General features: G+C 37.5%; 2 protein-coding genes across 5 annotated transcripts; one reads left to right on the top strand and one right to left on the bottom strand.

The window, feature by feature from the left end:
* Window positions 1-221: 221 nt before the first annotated feature.
* On the top strand, window positions 222-5711 carry LOC135695537 (uncharacterized). 3 transcript variants are annotated; one of them, XM_065214655.2, is made up of 3 exons: window positions 827-844; window positions 1234-1383; window positions 1766-5711. In XM_065214655.2, the coding sequence occupies exon 3, from the start codon at window positions 1775-1777 to the stop codon at window positions 4481-4483; it is 2709 nt and encodes a 902-aa protein (XP_065070727.1). In that variant the 5' UTR covers window positions 827-844; window positions 1234-1383; window positions 1766-1774; the 3' UTR covers window positions 4484-5711. The 3 variants fall into 3 exon arrangements, with proteins under 3 accessions (XP_065070729.1, XP_065070727.1, XP_065070728.1); XM_065214657.2 differs by lacking the exon at window positions 1234-1383 and having other exon boundaries at window positions 222-844; XM_065214656.2 differs by lacking the exon at window positions 827-844 and having other exon boundaries at window positions 1234-1301.
* A 383-nt stretch (window positions 5712-6094) lies between these two features.
* On the bottom strand, window positions 6095-18573 carry LOC135695546 (uncharacterized). 2 transcript variants are annotated; one of them, XM_065214665.2, is made up of 3 exons: window positions 18068-18573; window positions 12832-13028; window positions 6095-9342 (listed from the first exon to the last, which is right to left on the bottom strand). In XM_065214665.2, the coding sequence occupies exons 1-3, from the start codon at window positions 18237-18239 to the stop codon at window positions 8785-8787; spliced, it is 927 nt and encodes a 308-aa protein (XP_065070737.2). In that variant the 5' UTR covers window positions 18240-18573; the 3' UTR covers window positions 6095-8784. The 2 variants fall into 2 exon arrangements, with proteins under 2 accessions (XP_065070737.2, XP_065070736.2); XM_065214664.2 differs by having other exon boundaries at window positions 6108-9342; window positions 12820-13028; window positions 18068-18560.
* Between the last annotated feature and the right edge of the window lie 219 nt (window positions 18574-18792).

The following is an 18792-nucleotide window of genomic DNA, read 5'->3' as shown; positions in this document are numbered from 1 at the left end:
TAAAATTGTTCTTATAAAAAAGAGTGTAGTCAATTTTCAAACGAATCGAAAAATAGAAATGTATCAATGAGTGGGCTGTTTTATCTCCAAATTTGTTAATAATTGAAAAGTTTATAAGCACCGATTATAGTAATCATTTAGAAGTAGATAGGATTTATCAATGTTGCAAACGAAGCGGATGTGTTTGTTGGAACTCATGCAGCACAAAAAACATTTTCACAGTGTTGTCGTTGTTTAAGTTGATTTGCAAAATGCTTCATTTCTCAAAGTGAACTTGATAAAAGTTAAAAAGCTTTGAAAGCTATCTACTTGTATAGCAACTTTTAGATGTATCGTGAAACAGCCCCATCGTAAAGCCCCTATCAAGAAACGTATCAAATTGAATATCCCCAAGGCGGTCTAATTCAAGGACTTCTGTTATGTAATTTGAATCATAAAGGCTGTTTCTATGCCACTGCGGAGGAAGCACTGTGGAAGTGCAAAAGATTCACAGTAGCTAGAGCAGAGTTAACAAAAAAGTTTAACCTTCCTTCCATTTCTCGGCAGGATCGAATTTGTATTTCGTTTAATTTCAATGGGGATATATTGGTGAAAATGTATACTACGATGCATCTCGACCCCTGCGCGAAGTACCTGTGTTCCCACCATGCATTCTAGGTTCTGCCTTCCTTAAGAAAAACAAACTCATTAAGCTCTGTTCGATTCAAAGGTAAGCAAACACCTCAAATGAACCGTATAGGTCCCCATGATCTTTGTTCGGATTACCACATTTGATTACACTAAAAAAAGTATTTAAGTTCGCAAATCTGTAACTGAATTTGGCAAGAACCAGTTCCTGATTTTGGTGAGTCTTTGAGTCTCTTTGTTAACTTTTAAATGTGTCTGCAGAGATTGAATCGATTGAAAGATTGAAAATACAATTACACAACTGTGAATTGTATCCTCTGATGCATATATTGATTGGCTTTCTTACATAAGCAACGTCATCATCTTTATGTGTGTTTATTTGCCTGAATTTTCCGCTATTGCATTTTTTATATGCAACGGCTTAATGTCCGGCTAGGTCTAAAGTCAATTCTGCATTTATCTACTTGTGAGCCATGACAAAAACTGAGATAGTATTTTAAAATAATACGGAAAAGCAGAAACATAACATACTAAACCATTCATGGTCCGCCACTCCTCTGATTGTTAATTTCGTAACGACCAGAGGTAAGACATTATTAATTCTAGGTGTGGAACGAACGTAACGTGAGAGGAAGAAAAGGTGTGCCTGAAAGTCCCTCGTTCTTGACAAACCAGTGAGCACTGAGCACTAACTATTCAATAACATTGTTGAAGTTTTCAAGAGAGATAAAGATATCTTCTGTTTTTTTCTATGAGGTCAGGATCTTTATTATTTCGCACACTTCTTTTAGGAACCATTAACCTGATGTTCAGGCGAGCTGTTCTTAATCAGCCATTTAAAAATGTAAAACAGCCATTTTTGCGGTTTAACTATCCAAAATAGAGAAAATTTGCAGAAATGTTCTGAGAGTTTTTACATAAAATTATCCAAGGGATTAATTTGGTGCCAAAATATGTTTCAACAATCCTTTTTAAGAATGTCTTTTTTAACTGGTTATTCATTGCTATTCCACGACTATATTGATCATTGATACATTTTTTGAATATTTCCATTTATGTATTTATTAAATCTAACTCTGCCTATATATTTGCGCTTGTTTTGACTTAGCAGAATAAAGAATTTCTCGATATTTTCTAGGCGACAGTCATGAAGACGCTTTTGTTGCTTATGCTAACATCTCAGTTGTTCCCAGCATCTGCAAGCAGTGAAGTAGATATTGAAACCATCTGTAAAGATTTCATCAGAAGCAACCAATTAAAAAGTGATGAAAAGCTTAACGAAATTCGAAAGAAATTTATTGACAACAACGTTCTTTATGCCGATGATTCTGGTGACAGTGGTATGGAACATCTGTGCCGTGATCAAACCAATCAAGTGAAAAAGCAAGTTTCTATCACCATTGCCGACATTCTACGTGTTAAAATTCTCAGATTGCATCCTTCAGGTCGCGAATCGTACACTGCCAGAGATCAAAATTCCAAAAGAGATCTTGCTGTTGGACTGTCTGAGAGGCCACAAGACTTTGCCAAGGCTTTAACAGGACGCTCTGCAAGAGAACTTCGAGATAAAATCGAACGAGATTGCTTGAGTCAGCCTCGAGATGAAATATTCTGTGAACATTTACCAGAATTGGTGGACATAGTTGACACGTATGAGAAAGTAAAAGATGAAAGTAGGAGCAGTGAGAAATGGAACGCTTATCGCATCCATTTTCTCGTTCTGCGACATAACGACCCAGAACAATTCGCTCGAGTAAAACCAAGAACCAACGAAAACATTCAAAAGCTGGTCATTGATAACTTGAAAACATTCTTCAAAAATGTTAGAAACGGACAAACGGATCCATTGACAGAGCTCATATCTCTGACACCAGATTTAACAACGATGAAAGAAGGTTGTGGAGCCACTGTCGGCCATCCTTCCGACGAAACAAAGAGCATCTGCACCCTCTTCAGAGTAGTTGCTCAGATAAGGCTTTTCCTAAAGTCTCAAGTTGTGTCTGATAATGGACACGTGACAAAAATTCTGAATACCAGGATTGATTATAAAACGTTTTTAGAGCTAACTGAAATTGACAGAATATTGCAAATTGTCCAAGACACACAAAATGCCCTTCCTTCCCTGTTTAGTTGGCTTAACAGCGAAGTCACTAAAACAACCAACGACAGATTTAAAGGCGTCAGGACGTATTTCCAGAAGGTTGAAAGCTTCAACAGAGATAAAGCACGTGCTGATGTAGATTTCGTTAATGGAAGGTTAGAATTATTTAGAAAAAGTGTTTCGACACTGAGTCAAGAATTAGGGGCAAACCTTGATGACCTTATAAAGCGAGCAATTGCGGCTATCGCCCTGGAGATAGCTGAAGATACCGTTCAAGTTGGTCTAGCTGCTGCTGTGTTAATGAATCCTCTTGAGAAGATTTTCGGAGGGTCAAGCGTGGGTGATCTTATGGATCGCAGTGCCAAACTGGCTGATTCAATAACTATAGCAGGGGAGCTTGTCCAAGTGAAACGCTCTTTTGATCGACTAACTGAAAAGACCGTTGAGATATCAGGCAAGTTTCAGGAAAATGCCAAATTTCTTGAGTCTGTAAAAAAAGTCGTCGATAATATTGGAAATGAAGAGTCATCCTCCATTTTTCAATCAGAGAAGCAAAAATTCATTAGAGACTATACGGCCTATGATCCAAAGGTTACTAGGCCAGAGTTGACAGCCATGACAGCAACCTGGACTGACCTTATTGAAGCCACCTGTGATGTTATTATGAATACGGAAACGCTGATTGCTGAACCAGTCAAGGCAACTGTAAGGGCGTCTGGCTTATGTCCCAAAACAAAGTTGCTTGCAGAGAGAATGATCGAAACCTATGCAGAGATATACGATTTTCAGTTTGAGCTCATTGAGGCACTAGCTACTTATATGAGGGCTGCTACATCCATTGATGCCGCTTCAAGCATAACAGCCGGGTACGAGCAGCTCCCTGCTGAACAGGATTCAAGCAGCAACGCTGTCAACAATTTGAGAATTGTTGGCTTGATTTCCTATATATCGTATAAGATCAACATTTGGCAGGCTACAGAGGCATACTGCGACATTTTGGAGTATAAAGAAGGCGGAACAAGGCCCAACCTTTGTCAAGGGTTAAACACGAATATTGCTAATCTTGTCTCTCGTCAGGTAAGACCTTGCCAGGAAAAAGTAGGATTTAGGGAAGTACCAATCAGTGCAGCAACAGAAGCTGACAAGGCTTACCTCGACATATCTAATTTGTATGCTGCCAAACAAGTAAGGTTCAAAATCCCAAATAGTGACTGGTTGGTGGAGAATCAGTGGATTGACACTGGGGATAAGGATTCTGTTATCACGGTGAAGAAGTTTGAAATTTTCTTGCCAACTATGAGTGGAATACGAAGGAGAGTCAATGTTGAAGCAAAATCAGAGGGGAGGAACCAACTGGTGCCGAATGGCAAAACATATACGATCATCCCAAGCAAGAATTTGAAGTTTGAATACCTCGAGGGTGGTAGCAATGAAGGTTGCCGACAAGAAACGTTTCAAAACCCTTATGATACATCAAAGCCCGAAATCTGTCCGGTGAATATGGAGGAAGATAGATGTCTGGATCTCTTGGAGAGAACAGCTTTGTATCCCTCTGTCTATGCCGACTGGAAAGTGTCTATCTCTGGTTATGAATCAGATGCAGTTCCACAATTGGCCAGCAATTTCAAATTGAAAGTTGGAATTACACTCTGTGTTACAAATGGTTCCAACAAGAAGAAGAAAAAGAAAAAGCTTAGAAGCCTAAAGAAAAAGGCAAAAAGGAGCAAAGCTGCTAAAGTAACTTCCATTGCATAAAATTTGCAAAAATAACGATATGCTATTATTTTGATTCATGCTCAATCTGCCTACTTGTGCTTCATTTCAATAAGAAAGTTGATTCAATTATTAACCAATTTGTTACGAACTAAAAACCGTTGTTTCATTTTTTCTTGTTTCCTTTATAAATGTGTCGTTTCATCGCTCGCTCAAACTTTACTGGGGAATGCACTGTTAGGGGCGCATCGTCCTAGGCCACGGCATTGTGTGGTAGGATGGCCAGTTACTTTCCACGCCGCTTTTACCTCCCTAGTAAGTTTCAACTAGGTACTCATTTTCAGCCGAGTGAACTGAGGGCAGTCCGCGAGCCGTACCCGGAGTGCTAGCATGACAGTCGAGCGCCTTAACAACTCGGCTACTCGATTAATGGTTAAAATGATGTAAAAACACAGATTTTCTTCACAAGCTCCCAGACTTGCTTGCTATCTCAAAATTTCTTGCTATTTGAATTCAGAAAGTTTACAGAAACGTAAAAAGATCCTTGATATAAATATGAATATAAAAAGACTTTGAAGAATTTTGTCATTTTATTTCTTTAAGAGTGACACAGTTCTGTTTTGTTGGCCTGCAACGACTTTGCGACTTTCGAACGATAGATTTTCTGAAACTTCATACAAAATAACGACACAACAATTTAATTTAACTGGATTACACGATAAGTAAAACGAGTATCATGCAATTCTTTAACTCTTTACCTGCAGTATTGCACCACCTTGTTCTAAATATCAGCACAACTGGGTGAAATAGGTGTACTTCATAGCAAACATAGTTGAAGATGCATTTATTGCTGAAAATTGTTTTTTATTTGTAGAATATAGCTCATATCTAAAGAAGAAAAGTTGCATAATGAGATACGAGTCGCTACAAAATTTATACGAGAAAGTGGACTATAAGTTTCAAAAATTGCTCAGCAAGTTAGATGCAGCCACAAAATCGCTGTGAAATTTAAAAAAGGTTTTATTGACAGTGTTTTAGTAACAAAGGAAAGAGGAGAAGACGTCTAAAAATATTGATTTGACATAGAAGACAATTTTTTGTGTATTTTTCTCTCTTTACTCTTGGGGACAGTAAAAGGCATAAAACTTTATGCTGAGCAAGATTCTGCAGTTCAAATTTCTTCCAGACAGTTTATAATGAGTGCTCTCCTAAAATGCAAAAGGAATAGTTGCCTTAGTAAAAGGACACAACTTTTACAGAGATTTATTGCTAACATAACAGTTGAAGTATTTCCAGGGCTAGTTTTCCCTGGAAAACATTGGAAACCATGATCCAAATTGTTCTCTGAGTCGTTTTTCTACTCAGGATCAATCTCAAAACTATTCGCCCTTTGAGATACAAATAATTTGCATAACGATAGTTTTCGATCATTCTCGCGCCATTGTGGAGTGGTCTTACGACAGAAGCGAATATTGTTATACAAAATCATTTTACTACAATTAACAGCTCTTTACACGTAGGTGACAAACTCAACTTCTTATGTTGCATTGCTTATATAACCAGAGCCTTCCACCCCTTGCCATGAAATACATGTTGATCTTTATCGTCAAAAACCTTTTCTCGGCAACAACGTACTAAATGAATTGGACTGATCTGCAATTATGTATTCGAATTATGTACAAGTTAGGCATAATGTCAACAGTGTCACTTTTTAATAAATTAGACTGGATAGGATTCAAGAGTTTTTCAGCTCAGTTTCAGACAACTTCTGGCAAAGGACTGCGGATCATATTACGGATTTAGGGGGCTAAATCGTTTGAGGGGCTGAACATGCTGAAAGCCAAGGGCAGGGCAATTTTTATGGTTTTAAGTCAATTTTGAAAACTATTTGGGGGAGCTAAAGCCCCCGTAGCCGCCTCTCCGCTTCTGCGGTCCCTGCTTCTGGCTATCCTCTGAACCAACAATATCTGTTGTGCACTGATCAATGCTTTTTCATTAAGCTGATGCAAGGACATCACGCTCAATTCTTCCATCATATCCAGCCATCCTGTTGGACGCTGCGGAGTACCTAGTACCCTCGTGTTTTTACCGTTGATACCATCATTGTGAACAAAGAATGTTCAACAATGTTGTACCTGACCGAGCAGTAAATTAAAGATTTAACGATCAAAATTGCCATTTTACCAAAAAATTTATAGAGCAAAATCTTAATTCTATGAAATAAGTTGTCATGCCAATTTATGAAGATATTGCCATCTTAATTCTGTGTCGTTCAATAGCGATGGATATTTATAACCCATTTGTGAAGGCCAATCTCCACTGACAGTTTTTTGCATCGTTCGTCTGAAAAATTCGCGACGACACATGCGCAGAAAGAAAAATCTCGAGAGAAAAGCGTTCGCACATCGAAAAATTCCCTTGACGAATAGTTGAACTAGTTTCTACTTTTCGTCAAGCGAAATTATTCGAGGTAAACATAGGCCTTTGCAAGATGACATCTTCACAGCAACCGAAACTTAGTAGCAGTGAAACTGACTTGCAGTTACTTACTTTACTGGGTAGATTAGGGAATAATTCTTTTCCACAAGGAAACATGATTTTTCAAATGCCGATTTTATTGGTATTCACCTTTCTGATTTCTGTCTTCATGTAATTTGCGTCCCTAATCTTTGTGCTTTTTTATGTTAATATAACTGAATTTCTTTTTTCTCATAAACAAAACTGGTAAATGACGGCCTAAGACAACTTTTTTGCCCTAAGATTCTCGCGCGCGCAGAAATTTGATCGAAATCAGTGGAGATTGAAATGAGTAGAATTTTGTTCGAGCGCTTCAGCGAACGCTACAAAACATACGTCAGTGATGATTCGGCTTGAAGGATGTTTTTGCACTTCGAAAATAGAGCTGGAAAACTTCTATTTGATCAACTTACACCAAACGTTTTGCGACAGAAAAATTTCAACATAAAATTGAAAGTACATTGGTTACAGGTCCTACGCCACGAACTTCAAACTGGGAGGGCCAAGGCTAGCAAATGTAGGGGGCCAGGGCTTTTTCTCTTTTACTGCAGCTTTGAAAGTGGACCTAACTGTCACTGCTATTATAGGAGGAAATTATATCTTGAAATTCGCCGTGGCTCTCTAGTGTTTCTAGTCCATAGGTGATGTTACAATCAATCTTTCTTTGTTACAATTGACGAGGAATCAATATATCGCAACTCAAATTACCGGTAGAAAAGAATACCTTGAAATCAGAAAATGTAGCTAAAAAAGTACATTTTTTGAGGTTCTTCCATTTATATACTAAAAATCATTTTGATACATCCATTCATTTGCTTCTTAATCTACATTGAACTAATAATAAACTACAAATCTAAATTTACAATAAGATTTATGAATATTTACCTAAATCAAGTTTGTGGCTCTAACATAGCTAATGATTCTCTTGCTTATCTAATTATCTTTTCTAACAAAGTGGCTTAAACCGGCTGTCAATCAGAATTGGCCAATCAATAAGCGTAATGCCACTCACGCGTCTATTGATTGGTCAATGGTTGATTGACAGGTGTCTAAAGCCGCTTTATTATAACTCCTGCATCTGCAATATTTATCCAAGAAAGTTGAGGTGATTTGACGTGGTTTGATTTAGCAGAGGACTGATGCTTACTAGGTTCTTGTTCTAGCAAGCCAAGATACCAACGGCGATTTTGCCTTAGATGTCCTGAGATATTTAGGACCGTTTTGTAACACTCTTCAAGATGGACGAATTTGCGCCCCCCTTGCTGAGGAATCGCGTTTTCCCTTTTCAATACTGGCCAGTTTGCCAGTGGGAATTGTGTCCGCGGTTGTCCTGCAAATTGTTAATCGAAGAAACTGCTTCTGTGTGCAACGGGAATTTCTAACTCAGGGAAATGCACAACTAGTGTCCAGGTTAATTCAACTCCAGGGTGTAAAAGTGTGCCTTGGCTTGCAAGAAAAAACCTTCAATTCAGAACTCAGCATTACCCCTTGAAAGATTAGGAAATAAAGATGGAAGGCAAAATACTATATGATATTTCCAATTTATATGATGCAAAAAGGCCGACAGAATAACGCGACCCAGAAATGCAAAAACAGGTTATCGACTTCACTTTAGCAGGTGCTTGGCATAATATTAGGGGGGCTTGAGCTTGATGCTAAGATGAGCTAAGATGAGCTTGGCTTTTTGAAAAAAGGCCTAACTTCAATTATTTTGGGAGGAGGCAAAATTTTCTCAAGTTTTTAACATATTTTGAAATGCCCTTTGGTAAGATATTCTTGTGAAGACAAGCAAATACATCATTACTTTGTTCGATAAATTACAAATTTCATCGATATTTGTTTTCTTTCTTGAGTCTAACAGTCAAAACATCGTCCGGACTGTTTTCATCAGAAACGTTCAGTTCTCCGCTGCTTGAATCGGACATGTGCCTAAGGTGCGTTGGCTGTCTTGCGTAGGGGAACTGCTGCGAAGGAACATTTCGCTGGTAGTCGTTGATGGCATGGTACCCTGTGTATTGTAACGCCAGCATTGGAGCGTTGCCATTCGAATAAGGAGGGCTGGCTGCCTCACGACAGTTGACTTGGGAGCTGTTCATTGCATTGGTTTGGTAATACGGGTACGAGTAAAGAGACGGGGGATGATGCAATTGTACATATCCGGCTGAACCGTATGCTTGATTACTGCAACCACTGAGAGGGCGCCCAAGGGGACTTGGAGGTGCCTGAGCTACCCACTCTGACGTATTGGGGTAGTTTTGCGATTTAAGAAGCGCTGATGATGAATAGGGCGAAGGGGCAAGAGATCGAATGTTTGTGATTGATGTCGACACGTCGTGGAATCGCTCCCTCTTTCGCCATTTTGCACGACGATTTTGAAACCATACCTAGAAAAAATTGAATTCAACTTTTTATCTAATTGTTAGGAACCGCAGATTAAAAACAGAATTCACCCGAGGAAAGGGTGAGACAAAGTTGCTAAAAATGCGTTTGGCTTTAAAAAGAACAAGGAGGGGCCTCGCGAAAGATTTTTCGAAAACAACAGCCTCCCAGCTCTATACCCTTGGTTATTATCTGCGAGGGGCAATTCACTCTTGAAAATAGCGTACGAGATTTTCCCTAAAAAAAGGATTTCTGGGGATTTTCAGATGAAACAATAGGATTTTCACAAAAGGCGAGGGGCAAATCACTCCAAGAAAATCTGGTACACTCTTTGTGAAAATCCTATTATTTTATCTGAAAATCCCTGGAAATCCTTTTGTTTTAGGAATAATCTCGTACGCTATTTGCAAGGGTGAATTGCCCCTTCGACAAAAGGCGTACGAGATTTTCTTGGAGTTATTTGTCCCTCGATTATCTGGACGTCAGTAGCAAAACTGAACATTGACAATGTAGGGAACCTTATGTAAATTGTTGCTATCGTGTAAAATAGTTTTTAACTCAAGCCGTGTTTAATGTGCCATGTTAAATTCTATCTTAAATGTAGTGTATAGATTGCTGTTGTGTAGCACTGCTGATAAAATGTTGCATGCTGGTTGCTTGGTGATCGTTGATTGCTGATTAGTGATTGCTGATTGTAGAGTGATGATGATTTATTACGATGGTGTTGGTAACGATGATCTTTGAAACTTGAAATCTTCGAGCTCAAGGTTGCAACACTAGAATTATATTACAAACAAAATGATGTTTGCTTGAACTTTTGTATCATTTAAATACAAAGGCTATATGTAATTCTTTCGTTACTGTGTAAAGGTCGAAGACCTACAAGATAAATTCTGGCAAAAGTTCAATCTAATTAGACTGAGCAGGAAATTTCTCATTTTCGTGCAGAAATTTGACCTGGTTCGGGGTTGATGAATGCAACAAGAGGCAAGGACACTACGATAGGTGACGTCAACAAGTTAGAATTCGATATTTTTTCTTTTAGCCGATCTCTTTGATGTTTGCAGATTTTAGCAACCAAATATTACACCTCCGGTGCCTGGCTTAGGAGGCGCCAAAAGCTGCCACTATCATCACACAATGACACATTCGGCAAACTGTTAAACCGTTTGTTTACGCTGTCGTGTTTCTGTTTACACGTATTAAAGACCTAGCGTCTACTTGTTACCAATTATTGTGTTTGTCCCAAGCCTGGCATTTGGTGTACACTGACTGAAAAATTAGCCAGTGTGTACTAATGAATGCAAGTGATTAACATTAATTTAAGCCAAATATACATAAACAAGGGTGGGCAAATTCCAGAGTTGTGTAGGCCGTTCGCCTTCATATGTAGTGACAAATATCAACGAAAATGATCGAAGTCCGATGGTTGGAACTTTCAAGAGGAACAAAACTTTTTAAATCATTAATAGTTTGTCTAAACAGCTGAAATTATATGAGAAGAGTTTTTTTGAAATAAGAAAACGCTTTTCATAAAAATTCAAAGGTTTGAAAAATAAAAAAAGTTTAAAATTTGTCAGGAAGTCGAAATATTGTACCCGCATTTGACCGAGTAAAATCGTATCATTGCAATAGACTGCTTTTGTAACTAAACGCATCTGGAAATCTTAGTATTGAGAGTCGTTTTATTGTTACCTTGATATATTTAGTATTGGCTTGGAAGAAATGTGTAATCTTCTTGGAATATTTTCCAGAATGAAAGCCGTTTGAATGCTGAGTTTTGTAATTGTGATGTCATCAAATTGGATCATGTTAGCTAGCAATCTTGAAACCATCAGCAGCAACTTTAGATAATTAGCTTCAGTTGATATTGGCTCAATGTTTCAATTAGTGTATTGTTACACTGGATTGGCAAACCGTTACAATTTCTATACAGGAATATTTTTCGCTATGTCCTCGGTCAATGGAACCCGCGAAGACTGGTGGCAAAATCTAGCTGATCCCTACACAAAAACTATATCAAACTAACATTAACTGGGGTGGATAAAAACGAATTTTTTTCGGCCACGCCCTTCAGACTCTTGGAAAATTCTTGTTTAGTATTTTTCATCTATTTTGAAATTTTTGAACAAGCAACTATCTCATGCAGCATTCTCCACCCCAGTCCACCCCGTGACGACGCCACTGTTTGAGTGTAGCAAAAAACGCCCAGGAAGGAACAACTGTTGGCTTGACCTCTGCCCAATGTCAAAATGTTTTTTTACGTTTTGTCCAAGCATGTTGTGAAGTGAAAGACATAGTAGCGGACACTTTGAAGAATGCTCCAATATACAATTTTTCTCACGTGAAAAGCTCCTACTTTATTCATTTTTAAAGAAGAAAAATTTCCCACGTAGAGGCAGCCTTTCGGCTTAAAAACAGGCTGCAACTTGTCAAGATTCACTGTTTCATTTCTATGTTTGGTATGCGGTGGAATATTTGCGCGCCGTTTTGTCGTGCAGGAAACCGCGAGCCCCAGCTGGGCTAACAACTCCTAAAGTTGATAGGTGAAAGGACACAAGTGAGAAGTGTAGGTGAAGGTTGAAAGGTGTTTGGTGATGAATGTGGGTCTTGTTGAGTGAAGAGGATAGAAAGTGCCTCGAGTTTGATGTATGGTTTTGTGTATGTATTTTTAGCTTCTGTACGGTCTCTATCCGAGGGGCAATTCACTCTTTTAAATGGTGATTGCCCAAGAACATAAGGATTTCAAGAGATTTCCAAATAAAACTATAGGATTCCCACAATAGGTGTACGAGATTTTCATGGAATGAATCGACGAGGGGCCAGTCCAAGCATTTCTTTTTACATAGCACTATATTTGAAATTCACAATATATAGGTACCTTGGTGCAAATATTTTATTAGTTTATTTGTATCTTCATCACAATTGCGTTTTCAAAATTTATAACATTTTTTCATAACATTCCACTCTAGAAGGCGCCAATTGTTTGGGTTTTCAGTCACAAATTTTTCATTCATGGACAGGAAAGGTAAAATCTTTATCTTAAAACGTAATCCTGTAGATGATAGCCAGAGACAAGGATTCTGAACAAAGTGATATTTTACATTACACTCTTTTTTTATAAGAACCAGATAATTTTTGCCGAGCCTCGATGTTCTTGAGAATTTTTGAGAATTTTAGGCTCAAGTGTTCTTATAATTTTTCTTATTTTAATAGTGATTTTTTTGCAAATATTTGAAAAGTTACATACTGTTTATAACTTCTAAGACGTTTTACTGGGTAAAGTTGAAAAATAAATTGTTTTTATGTTTATAAATTGCATAGTTTTGTTCTGTTGACGTGACATAAATTTCAAAATGCGATTTGTTTTTTAAAATTTATCATCTGAAGTTGAGCATGTTCTAGCCTTGTTCTTATATTTTTGGCAAATTGAGCCTCAGTGTTCTTATAAAGTGTGTTCTTATGTACAAAAAAGAGTGTACCTGAACACGTGCCTCTGTCAGATCACAAGCTAATGCAAGTTGCTCTCTTGTATAAACATCAGGGTAATGTGTTTTTTGGAATATCCTCTCCATTTCTTCGAGCTGAAAAGCTGTGAACGTCGTTCTATTTCGTCGTTTTTTACGCTTCTCGATCATGATGTCATCTGCGCTGGAATCAATGCCGTGCCTTTGTGCTATGTGTTTACGGCCTGCAATGTAGGATAACACAGATCGTTTTTTAATTCCTTGACAATTGGAAATATCATGATAATCATGACTATGAAGCTAAAACATCATAGCAATCAAACTAGCTTAGACTACAATTACAATCGAATAATAGAAGTTGTGGGAGAGGGGCAATATGGGCAGGTACCCCCAACCGTGTACTGTACGGCGTACGATGTCTTTTAAGGACAATAGGATTTTAAGGGATTTTCGATGAAAACAAAAGGATTTTTCCCAAAGGAGTAAGAGATTTAATAAGGTGTTTTGCCTCTCGCCCCCGGCACCCTTTTGTAGGAGATTTGGTCATTGTTGGTTGAATTGATTTGCCTTATTTGTAAGAGTTTTACTAACTAGTGGTCTAAAATGCATTTAGATTTTGCTTTTGTTTATAAATCGCAATTTTTGTCAGATGGCCAAACATTTTCACGTTTCACTCACATAAGCACTGCTTTTTTGAAAGCCCTAAAAAGCAACGCCCTTTTGACGAAGTACGCGTATTTACTTAAAAGACAACGCCCTAAGATAGAATCTGATGCGGAGACGGAGAGAATTCTGGGGTCTTCAAATAGGGAAGAAGGCCATTGAGAAGACCCACTTACTTTTTTGCTCTTCAAGTAAAAGTTCGTTAAAAACCCAGCTCTTTCCACGTTTTGATTGTTATAAATATTATTCTATTCTCAGCTGTTCTGGACCCTGTGAATCTTACGATACCATTCTCATACCATTTTTTAGGCTGCCCATAATCTGGAATGTCAAGAGAGATTTTGAGTCGTGTGATCAGTCGCTTTAGGTACAAAATATCCCTTAATTTGATGCCATGTAAAAAGTTGTTACTTATTTGATCTTGTTTCGTTTTGAATTTCAAAATATTTGTAATCACACCCTTTGGCGAAAAATGCACACTGAAGTTCATAATGTTGTCTGATGCTGAAAACTTAGTTTGAAGGGCACTGAGCACGAAAACTGTTTGGGTTTACCTCAGTGTCCTTAGCAACGTTTATATAACCATCCTAGTATTGCTATGTAATATCTTGCGTATCTATTATAATCTTAGCAACTGTATACCTTTAAAGCATGCATCATTGTTGCTGAATGAGAAAGTTTAATTTGATTTGATTTTGATGATTTGATGATTTATTTCTACACCCGATTTTCTCCTTCCTGTATGCACTGTCCCGTGTCATACACTCCTTTGATTTCGCCGATGATATTGGACTCTGCATCTTGTAGAACTGCCATACTGTCGAAATTCCAACATCAAAGAAGAAAAAGCCGGAATATCCGCATTAATAGTGAGTTTTATGGTTAAAAGGCAAATTAGACTAAATGATTTTAGCATTGAAATTCAGGTATAACATTGATTGATAACATGGCATTAAAAAACGACATCGTTTTCTCCTCAAAGATATAGAAATTCAAAAAGTTTCTAAACATTTCTTGACCAATACTAAAACTTTCTAACTTCTTGTTAGTACCTTTACTATAAAATGTTTCATGCAAAGACCTGTGTTCAGAGGCGTCACCATAGGGGGGATGGGGAGAGATTCAGGGGCAACTTTGTCCGTTGGTACAAATTTTTGTTGGGAAAACAAAGAAATTCTTTTCTCCTCCTGTAGTTTAATTTCAGCCTTATTTGTAACGTATAAACATTTCCTCAGTAGTTGAACTTCCAAAGTGTGGTACTAAAGTATGAATTTTGAAATAGAAACTCATAAAAGCAGCATATCATATTATTCATCTGATGACCACACCCTTAGAGAGTCAGACACGTCCTTTTTCGGCAAAAGTCATTTCTGTACCCCTCCGAAAAAATCTTTTGGCTTCGCCTCTTGTTGTGTTGTCGACATTATTCCTCGTAGCTCTGCGGATGGCGAGAAGAAGAAACTGCTTCACGACGATCACAAAATCAAATTATTTTCAACGGTTACTGTGACGTATTGTCAATAAACTTATGTCAAACTAACACAATTAACACTCACTTCAATTTTATTGATATCTGTTCTTGGATTCAAATCAGATTAATTTCCTTTCAGTCGATTTTAATTAACGCTTATAATCAAATATGTTCAAGTATTTGTTTCTCTCGAAGCCTCTGAGCTCTTTCAGTTCAGGAAAGAAGACCAGACGATCGAGATGAAAATTACCGTTTCAAGAAGACAAGATGGCTACAATAAATTCTAGCCTGTCAGTGTCTTTTAATAAATGGAGGGTCGATTGTCAAGGGCCTGATATTTGCGCTGTTTTCACAGCCAGAAAGGTATGTCTTTTTATACATTTCTTTCTTTAAGAACCAGTAAATTTAAGTTACAAGTTTTAGGCTGGCTTTTTTTAGTTTTTTGAAAAATCTGAGGCTTGAATGTTCTTAATTTGTTCTTAAATTAATAGGGTGTAAGCAGTGCGATTGCTAGCTTTTTCGCTCTAAGGAGGTGTTCAGGCCTCATTTGCCAACAAAGTGAGACAGCCTTAATTTGCTGACAAATTTGAATATTCACCGAAAAAACACTCGCACTTTGCTAAAAACCTTCGATTTTGAGAAAAAACGTTGTTCGAAATTGTATTTTACAGTAGCTCAGCCTCAGTTCTTAACTTTTGACCAATTCTGAGGCTTGTGTTTTTAAGAAAATTATGACTTTTTACAGCTAGAAAGCAATTCATGTTTTTAGGCACAATTTTGCCCGTTTTTGAGGTACAAGAATATGTAGGATGCATGGGATAACGTCTTGAGAGTCTAAACGTGTTCAAAAATCTTTGTTAAAAGTATGAACAATTTAAAATTTTTCTTGTTTCAATTGATGCAGAACCTTAGTCTGTGGCAGAGATAAATTAGTGTGGGTCTAGCCAAACTGGAATGGAATTGTAAACATTCAATTGTGTTCGATAACTAAGGGCCCCTGTTAATAGTTACCTTTCCAGGCTGGCAATAGTTACAAAAGTCACATTTTTAGCAACGGACCATGCCAAAGTTAAGTGGACCATAATGATATGTGCCATTTTGTCCCTTTTCAACAATGCTTTATTCCAATATAATACATTTACAATACCTTCGATAGGTGCTTTAAAATCTTTTACCGTAATATGATTTTGTTCTTTTGATGACGTAACACATATGGTAACGAACATGGAGCTCGTAAAGCTTTCAAGTCAACGTCAACTTACTCGGGCAGTATCGGATGCTATGCACGTGCTATGCAGTATCAGATGAAACGCCAGTGTGTCACACTTTATGTATGACTGTGAGCTTGTTTGAAGCTTACTACTCTAAACACTGCCTAGAGCTGGATATTTTCTCATCTTCCAGACTGACATTTCTAATATTATTGGACATTTATGCCCGTAGTTTCAGTGACATTTCTAAAACATTCTTATAATCTAAAGATCATAATGAGTTTTTAGTCATTTACATTAGCACACTAAAAGACTTTATGCTTTACCATTTTCTTTCTTCCACCATGATATCATTGTTTTATATAGAATCAATGATATATCCAAAAACAAGGTTATCATTCTGATAACAGTGTAGTCATCTCCTTTACAATTCAAGAAAATTAGCAAACTTCAAGTTTTTTCTTCAGTCAATGTTTATGTTAAATGTTCTTCTGGCTCTATAAATTTATTTATTCGTTCATTTTTTCATCATTCACTTGAGCATTAATCCAAAAACAATAAGAAAACAAATTATGTGTTTTTGTTAGCCGATCACACGTGTTTTCATCATATCCCTAGTACGAGGGGCAAATTTATCTATTATGAAAGTCTCGTATACCTTTGGTTGAAATCCTTTTTTACCTGAAAATCCCCGGAAATCCTTTTGTTTTGGTGTAAATCTTGTTAGCTGTTTGCAAGAGTGAATCGCCTCTCGTCCTAGTGGATATCTCTTACGCACGTTTTTTTATAAGAAAGTTTTTCTCGGCCCAGCCCTCAGACTTTCTTATCTATTTCCTAATTTCAGCACTAAAACTTTTTTAACATTCTCTTAACGTAAAATTGGAAAGTTTTACGTTACCAAGCATGCGCAATGATGGAGAAGATGAAATGCAAGAAATATGCTATATTTCTCAAAAACGCTCAACGTATACTGTATACTGTATTCGTCGTTTCCTGTTCAGCACATTACTGTACCCTTGAAATATTTCACTCTTACACCACAATTTCTTTTGAAACTTTAAATATCTAAATTTTTCAACTTTCTTAGGTTTCAAAGATCCAGCCCTGAACATTCCTAACTTTTTGAAGAACCGAGCACAACTTTCTTTTAATATACTTTCTTATAACTGTCTTAAACGTGTAGTTGTCTTCATCTCCATCTTTCGATTTCAATTATAACTTTGGTATAAACTTTAAAACAGAACTTAAAGATTAGATTTTGCAATCATTTTGTATTTCTTTGGATGCGTTACTCTTTGCTACTCTAGGGAGCTGTAAAATGGTGAATGCTGCAGATCATTCCATGAAAATCCTGTCGATCTTTGTTGGAAACCTTTTATTTCATCTTAAAAATTCTTAGGAATTATTCCAAGAGCATTAGTTAAAATCTAGCACTTTTTTGCTATTGTGCCTTGCTCTTCGGACAAGCACATAGCATCTTTGCTGCACATAGCATCTCAACAGGCATGGATGCCTAAACTACCTGGCTAATTATCGTTAATGACAACTGCAGTGCGAAGTTGATCGGATCAAAAATAATACCTTGTTTGCAGTATCTACGCAATAGGCTATGTTGCTTCTTTGCATATTGCAGGTATATGCGCACTGCATAGAACGCTTTTGTCTTGCTTCTAGTAGACGGCTTTAATTGTAATTCTATTTAATACAGTCAAAGTGCAATTATCCAACTGCCTGCTAAATCGAAATAATTTCTAATTCAAGCAAAAAACTGTCCATCCATATCTATCTTTTTTTAAAAAAAATTTTGGCAGTGGGAAAATGAAGAATTTTTTCCCCTTGAAATTCCAGATTACACGTTACTATCATCAATACGAAAAATTGCAGATTTTTCTGTTTTATAATTGGAAAAACACTGTACCTATTGCCTCAAGATCCAGTCCTTGGTTCTCCATTCTCTCTACTGTCTCTTTTCGTCTGTCTGAAGCGAGCTGTTCAAGTAAGCAATTGCCAGCAACAACGCTGCTCATATCTGTACTAATCTTAACGTCTGACTGACCAATCGATGCGACGAACTCTGCAAATTTCTCCATGGCCTCTCTTCAATTCTGTGATTTGTCTTGTAAACCTGATGAGCGCAGGGCCCTTTGAAATCATCCTCTGACGCTAGTCATGCTGAGACGAACAGCTCGCCTTTTGTAGACCAGTGCCCAGTGTGCTGATTCATACGACATATGTGACACTGGCGCGGTGTGGTTGCTGATCGACAAGGAAATTAAAACTATAGGTATAGCTCAGCACTAGGAAAAATTTAACTTGCCAGGTCACACGGGAAGGGAGCAAGGCAGGGGCAAGGAATTCGCAACAGGTCGTTAAATTTGTTGGCTGCATGCCAGGGTTACAATTTTGCCAACCCTCTTCATGTGGGCTTCGTGTGCACTCTTTTTTAAAGGAACCAATCAAATGTGGCTCAGGCTGGTTCTTCTAAAATTTTGAGGCTAGATTTGTTCGTGGTTGTCAGGGTCCGAATTAACCAATTTAGACAAGAGACAATCAACTCTTTCTTATAGGAAAGCAAATGTGACTTTCATTTTTACAAAGTTGAGAGCAAATTAATAGCAAGCTGAGACTGTAAATGTAATTTTG

This window comes from Rhopilema esculentum, chromosome 2, assembly GCF_057945365.1.
Source record: "Rhopilema esculentum isolate cy_ngs chromosome 2, ASM5794536v1, whole genome shotgun sequence".
Classification (NCBI taxonomy): Eukaryota; Metazoa; Cnidaria; class Scyphozoa; order Rhizostomeae; family Rhizostomatidae; genus Rhopilema; species Rhopilema esculentum.
Note: the sequence above shows the minus strand (reverse complement) of the source record. Positions and strands in the feature narration are given on the sequence as shown.

What these genes read in the sequence shown, in the direction of transcription:
- LOC135695537 (XM_065214657.2), top strand. Translation starts at nt 1,775, where the DNA reads ATGAAGACGCTTTTGTTGCTTATGCTAACATCTCAGTTGTTCCCAGCA.
- LOC135695546 (XM_065214664.2), bottom strand. Translation starts at nt 18,239, where the DNA reads ATGGAGAAATTTGCAGAGTTCGTCGCATCGATTGGTCAGTCAGACGTT. An exon ending in ACTGGATCTTGAGGCAATAG is followed by an intron (nt 13,029 to 18,067) that starts GTACAGTGTTTT and finishes CCTACATTGCAG; the next exon opens with GCCGTAAACACATAGCACAA. An exon ending in TGACAGAGGCACGTGTTCAG is followed by an intron (nt 9,343 to 12,819) that starts GTACACTCTTTT and finishes AATTTTTTCTAG; the next exon opens with GTATGGTTTCAAAATCGTCG.